General features: G+C 40.2%; 1 protein-coding gene across 1 annotated transcript; it reads right to left on the bottom strand.

Moving 5' to 3' along the window:
- Window positions 1–2255: 2255 nt before the first annotated feature.
- Window positions 2256–9314, bottom strand: RNASEH1 (ribonuclease H1). The gene is made up of 8 exons (XM_041421573.1): window positions 9143–9314; window positions 8949–9073; window positions 8278–8481; window positions 7644–7743; window positions 7304–7358; window positions 6147–6231; window positions 4534–4658; window positions 2256–2494 (listed from the first exon to the last, which is right to left on the bottom strand). Exons 1-8 carry the CDS (start codon window positions 9250–9252, stop codon window positions 2408–2410), a joined length of 891 nt encoding a protein of 296 aa, XP_041277507.1. The 5' UTR covers window positions 9253–9314; the 3' UTR covers window positions 2256–2407.
- Window positions 9315–9518: the final 204 nt, after the last annotated feature.

The raw sequence follows: 9518 nt of genomic DNA, 5'->3' as shown, positions 1-9518 counted from the left end.
GCTTCTCACCCGCACCAGCCCCCCGGGGTAACCCGAGCGAACGGCCACGGTGTTTGCATTGTGTCGGTCCTCGCTGTGATGCTCTGACGGAACTTACTGGTACGGCTCAGGCTTAAAGGCCGGCATTGCAACCCCACAATGTGGAAAAATAAAAGAGAAATTAGGAGAAAAATAAAGAAAGTGGTAAGACATGCTTGCACAGATAACTTGTGTTGTCTCCGTCCATGAGGATACATCCTCAGCATCCTCCCTGAGCAGGAAAAGACACCCTGGGGTGTGTCCCCTTCAGCCTCCGCACTTCTGCATCTACCTGATCCTATATGGCACATAAATCAAGAGCCAGCTAAGTACAATATAAGAATGTCCAGACAACTGAAACAATCCCTCCTTAGATTTTTTTCTTCATAAAGACTTTCTTACTTATGTGGTCTCTCAACCACTACTACTCCAATTCTCATGAAAAGGTATAATGTGTAGTATTTATGTTAAAGCACTAATGGTTATCAAACATACTCTACAGAAGCTGTGCTAAGGCACATGGAAGACAAGTAGGTGTTTTGGGACAGCCAGCACTGAATATTGTGGCTACTAAATGCCAATATTCTCCTAAAGTTGCACTTCTCTGAGAAGATACTTTTAACATCCACCATCCTCTGCAGGCCCTCAAGCCCCTGTTAAGTCCTTTTGAGAAGTACTATTTGTTTTCCATCCTTTAATCAGCCTTAATCTTGTAACCTCCCTCTCGGCTTTCTTCTGTCCTGAATTTCCAGAATAAGAATAAACATTCATATGAAATTGATGTAAAACTCTGTCCTGTTAGATTTTCTATTACAATCTACCTATTAGAGTCAGGTAATCAAGTATTAAATTCAATATTACAGAGTTATGATTTACCCACCACAATCTTACAGGTTTTCCAAAGCTCCTGCTTCCAAAAAAAAAAAAAAATCTGATTTCCATACAGTAAAGAGGATTTACTTGTTTAACATAATACGAAAGATAGGCAAGTTACTAGAAATCTGATCAGGGTGATGGGTGTTTTCTTTGCAGCCAAACTTCTAAAGTAAATAGATAATTGTGTACATACATACAAAAATGCAGAGGGGGCCCAATCAGTGCCCTCTTTCTACCCCTAGATGACCTTCACTGTGCAGTTTTGGATGAGAGAAAAAAATAAAAATCCTCACTGACCTGTTAACTACTGGATAGCCAGTTTCCTCCTCCTTCTCCAACCATGTGACTAAATATGTAAAACCTCACACTTTGCCTCAGGAAAGATATTATAATTCATGAGAACTATTAAGTAACAAACTTCTGCAGCTCTAACCATCTATATAGAAATTAACAAATCCAAAAACATTTCAGTGACTCGTAGCTTAAACCCTGCTATTCAGTGGTATAAAGGTACCATATAGAGAAGTTGACACAGTTAACACAACAAACCTGTTTGCTTTTCCTGTACACTTGCATAGAAAATAAACCCGTGTTAATTACTGGTAATTACTCTCCAATTCAAGTGCACATTAGCCATTCCATTAATCTCATAATTGACTGGAAAAAATGAAGTCAAACACTTGAGATCTGGAAGGTATGGAGAAGCTTATCTTCTAGTCCCATTTCAGGTGAAATGTTAATTTCTACCTTTGGGACAACACTGAAGAGGAACTAACAATGCTAACAAGAACCAGTATGCATTAAAAAAAACCCCTACTTAATGGAAACAGGAAGCCAGAGATGAAGAGCTTGGACATGAATCAGCTAGAGAGAACAGTAAGAATTCATTGTTTTCTTGTGACCTGGCTTATTCATGCTACCCTGCAAAATAACATGATAAAAGAAAGCTGCTGGTGCTGTAGCTGACACTGTGAGGCACACTCAGGTCAGCGTTACAAGCCCATCAGTGGAGCAGTTATTGCCAGTACCAGAATGCCAGAGCAGACCAATGGACATCTGTGTTAGGTGACCTCCTACAGAATCAACCAACCCCAAAGTCTGCCCCAGCTGTTTTGGGCTGCAGTAAATACCTCTGCACAATAAAAAAAAAAAAAATTCTTTAATTAAGGGGAAAATACAGAACACTTTGATTTAAAATTACTTCTTCATAAGCCTGTCTTTAAGGTGAGTTTGTAAGAAACAAGACAGCTCAAAGCACTGACCACAGCCCTTCCAATAGATGGAGAAAAAACAAATACTCAGTATCATCAACTAAATATTGCCTAAATTGTAAAACAAATGCAATAGAAGAAAATTTGGGGTTTTCCTTCCCAGATGTTTGTTTATATTTAGTGCTTCAGGCCAGAAAGAAGTACAGCTCGAAGTTCAACTCCAAAACAATTACAGCAGTTCAAATTGCTGCTGTCATGTTAGGCCCTTTCCTCCCAGTGCAACAGTCTCTAGTCCCAGGCCATCAGCACTTTGGTTTACAAGCTCCTTCTCTTGCTAGTCTGTCAGCTTCTTCATTTCCTTGGAAGCCAGCATGACCAGGAATGTGCATCTGTCAGGACAAAATACAGCAGTGTTAGATATGGAAGAAACCAGGAAAAAAGTAGATGAAATTTGATAAAGCAATGCTCTGTCATTGATAGTACAGGAGCACCTCCTCAGAGATCCTCACCTAATATTTAGCCCTTAGGTTTTTTTCCCAGAGATTTTCATTGTCTCTCTTCCTCTTGCCAAACTGTGACTATCATCTTTATGGGAATTAGTGAAAAGCATAAGGACTAGCTAACCTATCCTTTAAGAAATGCAGACAACAGCTCCAATTCAAAATTCCCACCTTCCTGCATTCAGTGGTTAAACTGAGTTATCTTCCCCTAAAAGCTAAAGTCCTCTATACCACTAAAAGCCTTGGTAGTTACACCACTCGCTTAGGATACATACATAAGATATTAAAGATTCTCTCAATTTTCAGATGTCTTAATTGTCCATCCATCAATTAGTAACTGAAAAAAACTTTATACCCTAAGTTCACCCTTGTCAGAACTAAGGGCAGAGTAGGAAGGCGAGGAAGAAAATCAAACTTGCTATTTGACAAGATCTCAGAGGGGATAAGCATGAAGTGGGTGTGAAGTGACATTAGATTTACATGGCAAGGTTTTGGTACCACGTGGGGGACTGTAGGTGTGGATTCTATGAAAAGACATGAGCAGTGCCCCTACATGAGAGTGAGCCAGATCCAGACAGCTCCAAAAGGGACCCACAGCCCCATCAGCAAAGCTCTTCTGTGATAACATGTCTAAGAAAAATGGTAAAAATACTGCACAACAGCCAGAGAAAAGAATGAGAATATGTGAAAGGAACAGCTCTGCAGACACCAATGTCAATGCTGAAGGAGGAGGTGCTCCAAGCACCCGAGCAGAGATTCCCCTGCAGCCTGTGGTGCAGACCATGGTCAGTCAGCCTGTGCCCCTTACAGCCCAGGAGGGCAACAGTGGAGCAGAGATGTGCCTGCAGCCCACGGAGGACTCTGTATGCTTACACTCCTCCTGAAACAAAATTCATCCCACCTTTTCTAAGAGATTCAGATTTAACAAGTGTGCATAAAGGAATATCTTTTAATTATGTAACATATTCCCAAGAACAGCTGAACTTAGTTGGTCTTTAAATTTTTATGCTTTCTCCTCAATAGCATATAGGAGAAAAATCTGTATCTATATAAAATACAGATATATATATATATAAAAATCTAACCAGCCTGTAAATTGCAGCCACCAACTCTGTAACACAGAGCAACATGGATACCTGCAATAAATTCCCATAAAAAAATGACTACAGACAGAAGCCGAATAAACATGCCATTAGCAACAAAAATCAACTGTACACACATTTTCTCAAATCAGTGGTCTTATACCACAATTAGGCTAAAATTTAAGAGGCAATGGAATATATTTCCCTGAAGCGTTAAGCACTGATATTAGAGGTTACAGAAAAATACATTTTACCAGAAATACCTGTACAGAAGATAGTTTACTTCTTTACTGGAGAGCAAAACAATTTATAAATTGTTATTTTAAAGACCTTCTCTTACCGATTTTCCTTAGAAGAAATACCGTTAAAGCACAGAAAACTAAAGTTAGTATATTTGGGGTTACACAAACTTAGTTTTCCCAGTTAAAAGATACTCAAGTGATTGAGTTACTCCAACAAATCAGTATCCTAAATAGTTTTGAAAACCAAATACAGAAATTCAGCTACAACACAAAAACCAGTTATATTCTAAGGTTAGATTTCCAGGAAAGAAATTGCATCTACTAAGAGCACTAACAAACTAAAAATAATTATTGCAGGCATTTCTAAGCAGTAATAAGAGACAAGAAACAAATACAAATATTCATTTAAATAAATGAAATACTGATTCCAAGAATCTAGGTTATGTTGCTAATTTGCTTTAAATACAACAAGCAGCTTCTCTGTATTTGCAGTTTTACTTAAGGAGGTACAATACTATGCCTTACAAAAGTCTTAGCTATGATCACACTTTTAAGTTTCTAACAGAACCATGTTTAAAATGTCATTAAGAAACAAGGAACTTACCCACTGGATTTCTATGTCTTTTGCTAGATTATCAAGTCTTTCAAAGTCTTCTTTATTTATTACACTTCCTCCTGAACTTGTTCTCCAGCCATTTGTTTTCCAGTTGTCAACCCAGCTTGTAATACCTGTGCAAAGGGGGTATCACCATAAGAGTGCTGTTAAAGAAGCCAGTAAGGATCAAGAAGGAGCCAACAGCCTTTTAACAAGGCATTACCTCTGTACAAAGTCTCAGGCAAAAACACTGGAGACAAAAGATAATTCTTGTTTGCTTCTCTGATGCTGTATTTCAGGATTGTATTTTTTCATTATTACCTGAATTACCCAACTATTCAATTAAATATCTATGTTTCCAAAAAGATATTTAATTTAAAGACTGCAATCTTATATATGCACTGTACACAAAGTATCTCATGAACTTCAGTAAACTAAAGCTAGGGATTTGCTTGATGATATAGTAAGCAAAGCCTACTGCTCACCAGGGAATTTTCTATATAACTCCTTAGGTAAGGATTTTTTTTTTCAGTATCTTTGCAGGCGTGGACAATGTAAGACATCCTTACTGATTTCATGACCTGAACCAAATCGGAAATCTTGAATCTTGCATGCAAAACCTCCTAAAAACCAAATTACATCCATTTGCACTTAACTACAAGCCTCCTTCTTTGGCATTTTTAAATAATAACTCCTAGACACATCTACAAAATACCTTTGGTTGAACAAGAATGGCACCTGCACCTCAGTACAAAATGAACCTGCAAAATGCAAAATGAAACTGCAAGCAAAACCAAAGACACTAAGAAAAAAAGAGCAACATTTAATTTTCAACCATTATCTGCACTAAGTTTTTGTTTAATGTTATTTCAAAAAAATCGCACAAAATCAAATCTCCAAAGTGATCTGGAAAGAAACAAACATGTTTGTTTCTTTGTAAAATTGAGTAAAAACAAAAAAAAAAAAAAAACCTAAACAAACAAACAATAAAAACTTATGTAGTTCCAGATTATCACAGGAACAAAATCTGAAGATCTTGAGGAAAGAGAAAGAAGTTTTTTTTCCAAAATTAAGTCTTTTTGGCTGCCTCATATGGTATTATTAGAGAATAAAATTATGTTTTCCAGGTCTTTTAATACATACTCTGAGCACATATCTCTGATATGTCTTCCAATGTAGCCTAAAAGCTTGGAAGCAAGAGAACTCGAATGTACTTTACAGGTGTGTGTGTGTTAAAGACAGCGCCTCCAATACATGCAAAACAACAAATACCCAACAGGTTACCACACCAACTTCCAAGTAATTTCCTGAGTACAGCCTTAACAGCCTATACATGAATGACATTTTTTCTACATTTTGTGTCACACTGAACACCTCAGGACACAAATCCTGGCGTTACTTCTGTCAGCACTTACTGCAACAGACACACTGACTCTATTTCATGCAGTTAGCAGGCAATGTCTCATACTCTGAAGTTTTCCCCCAAGCAGTCATAAGTGGTAAGTTATGCACTGTCTTCCTTACATTCCTCTCTCCAGGATTCAGAATGTTCTGTGGATCTTATGTAATGAAAAAGCATGCAGTGCCTTTAAGGATCAGGAAAATTAAATTCATTAACTTACCATTAATAGTAAACTTGCTATCAGTGTAGATTATTAACTTCTTGATGTTTTGACTCTTGGCTTGCTCTATTGCTTTGCAGGCTGCCTTAAGAACATTTCAAAACAACCACAGTTCATAAAGGATTTTGACCACATGGAATTAAATACCAACAAAGTACCTGATACTAACACAGAACTACATATATTACTGTAACCTCTCCACCAATGTTTATCAACATGTTTTAGTGTAGAGGATCCCAAAACTGTGTATTGCAGATGACACATTTATGATTCAGGCAAAGAGGCAGGCACTTAAGCTTCAATAGCAAACAAAACATAACATTTTGATGTTCAACTCTGTGCTGAAGGAGTAGCTCTCTAACCTGTTTTCTAACTATCAAAACCTCTATCAACACCAAGGCATTTTCTCCAAAACTTTGGGGAGGAAGAATTCATATCAGTTCAAACAGTCTAGATGTCTTAACAGGTTGGGGTTTTTTTTTGATGCTCTGAAACATTACAGCGAGAAGTGGCTGGGTGTGGATGTAGAACTGAAAACCTCTTTAGTGACAAATCTGACCACTGGCACCCCAACACCACTGCTAAAATGAACTTCATAGTTTTTAAGCAGATCAACTGCACATTTCAGTTCATCTCCAAACATGGAGTGTGGGATAGCAGAAATATCATAATTAAGAGAAGATGAAAAGAGAAGACTAAATCTGCTGTTGTCAACAGCAGTTAGTCAGGAGCCTAAAATTGTTTTCTTTTTTTTTTTTTTTTTTGTTTATCTAAGGATTATGATACTCTGATCCTGCCATCATAAGAAGCTGACTCTCAACCAATACACAGCAGTCCTCACTCTAAGGTCTGAAACACACACATTAAAAATGCAAGAGAATCTACACACAGTTGAGAGTGAGACTTTTCTAATGTAAGGCTGTTTAAATAGCTGTGCTTGCTGACATTTGGAAATTCTCAAAGTGAATTACCTAGTTCAAAGCCAATAAAGACCAATAAAACTTGAAGATAACTATTTCTTTGAAGTCATAACTCTGAATATTTTGCATACTTGTCTTAGAGCTCCATACTGGTTTCTGAAAACCAGAGTTGAAACAGGCCTGAAAGTGCAGCTGCAGTCTAACATGGAGAAGCATTTCAGGACATTTGCTACTTACATGGATTTCTGCTCTTTGATTAGTCTGCCGTCCAGGAAGTCTTTCGCTGGTATTTCTGTGTCCAAAGAACAAACAGTAGATTAGTTATTCCAAGTATTCAGAATGGTGTATAATGGCTACACATTAAAAAAAAATAAAGACAAGAATATTATTTCCAGTTGATTTTTCCCAGAGAGGCTGCTTTCTCTGTTCCCCTCAATATCTCCTGACTCAGTCTCATAACACTGTCATTATGAGTGTCAACAACAAGTTTCATATTTAAAAGGAGGCTGGTATTATAAATCATATAAAAACCAAACAGAATACATTAATAAAAAATAAAATCCACTGAGCTACTTACAAAGGGTGGCCTGGTCCCCAGTAGACACCTATTCCAGCACGTGCCCTGTTACGTCCATTACCAGAGCAACAACCATCTGTATAAACAACTGCAAAGTCACCTACAAAAAAATTATCAAAGTCAGCACTTCTTCAAAAACACTATTTAAGATAGAAGAAATGTCTGCCAGTATATTAAGCCCCAAAACCTCCCTCCCCAGAGAGCCCTTCCAAAAGGAACTGCAGAAGCCATGTGAATTAGCAGTGCAGAACACTACAAGTCCCACTGCAGCCTGACAGCCTCACTGCTGCCAAACCAGTCAGCCTCAAAAACTTCTGCCCAAAGTCCCATACTTTACAGTTCATGTCTTCTTCAAAACTTCAAAGCAACATCCAATCTGTAGCCCAGACACACATAAAACCACACCTATAACACTATGTTTAAGCTATATATTCATACCAGTTAAAACCAATCAAAACTACACTGAAAGACAATGCAAACAAATAGATCACGGTTCATGTTTTCATTTCAAAAAGAAATAATGGGCCTAACCCTGGCATATAAAAACCTCCCTAAAAGTTTTCTAATAGTTACACTTGTTTGTCACAAAGAATAAACAAATGAAAATAATTAAAGGAATGATCAAAGACCTCACCCATATATGAAAACTTATCTCCATTGACTGTTGGTATTGAGCACACTGAATGCAATTCATCATGTTTTACACGCTTTGCAATCTGCTCTTCGTTTGTAGACTGTTCATATGGCCTTTTACATGTACTGCAACACATGGTATTTAAGTCTGGTTCCTCTCTCTGGCTACCATTTTCTTTTGTTACAGCTGGAGGACCAAATGCCTCTTAAAAAATGAAAAAAAAAATGAAGTTAGGAAGTTCAGCAGAATCAAATTTAATTTATTTCAAACGATTGCTTCTGAAGACAACAGTTGTTAGCAACTATTAGCAATGTTAGCCCCTTATATGACACACACACACACACACCCCCAACTGTTATCGAAAAGAAATAGAATACTCCAGTCATTCTTCATCCCAAGTCAAACCGAAGGGGAAACAGACATGCAAGGGCCCTTACACCTTAACACGTACACAAAACAAGCAGCGTTCTCCGAACACCCACAGAAACACTTTCGCTGCATGGGCACATGCATCGCCGTGTCCGGAGGCCATGGCCACGGCGCTGAGCCAGTGCCGAGGAATGAACAGGGGCTGGTGCCCGCGTCCCGGCCAAGCCGCAGCGCCGGCTCAGCCCCCGGCGGGACGCCCGCCCGCCTTCCCCTGCTCCGTGCCGGGCGGCGGGACGCGCTACCTGCCGCCTCGGGCTGCTGCGGCCCCGGGACGCCGGCGCGCACGAAGGTCCAGGCGTCCTTCTCGGTGGCGAACTTCTTGAAGCTGGCGGAGGGAAACTTGTTCACCTGCTCCTGGCACTCCGCCCTGCAACAGAGCGGGCAGCGGTGAGGCCGGGCCGGGCGGGCTCCCCGCTCCACCACGGCCCTTGCTCACCAGGTGCGGTAGACGCCGGTCCGCCGGCCCTTGCGCACCGCGTAGAACATGGAGCCGCCCCTGGGGACGAAGCAGGAGTGGCTGAGCACGGCCAAGAACCAGCGCAGCATCGCGCGGCCCCGCCGCCATCCGCGCCCCCGCCCCGACCCGCGCCCACCCCGCCACCGCTGCGCCTGCGCGGCCGCCGCGCTCACGGAGCGCCGGGGCCTCCTACGGGCCGCCAGAGAGCCCAAAGTACCAGAAAATCCCACAGCGCAGGGGTTTGTGTGGCTTGGCTTTTTTGTTTGGTTGGTTTTGTTCCCTCCCCCCGCCAATAATGGTATTTTTAAAACCTAAATCAGCTGTTATTTGGAGGTGGGGCATGTGGTGTATGAGG

The sequence above is a fragment of the Onychostruthus taczanowskii genome, unplaced genomic scaffold (assembly GCF_017590055.1).
Source record: "Onychostruthus taczanowskii isolate IOZ18803 unplaced genomic scaffold, ASM1759005v1 scaffold11, whole genome shotgun sequence".
Taxonomy (NCBI): Eukaryota; Metazoa; Chordata; class Aves; order Passeriformes; family Passeridae; genus Onychostruthus; species Onychostruthus taczanowskii.
The sequence above is the reverse complement of the archived record's forward strand: the minus strand, read 5'-3'. Positions and strand labels throughout refer to the sequence as shown.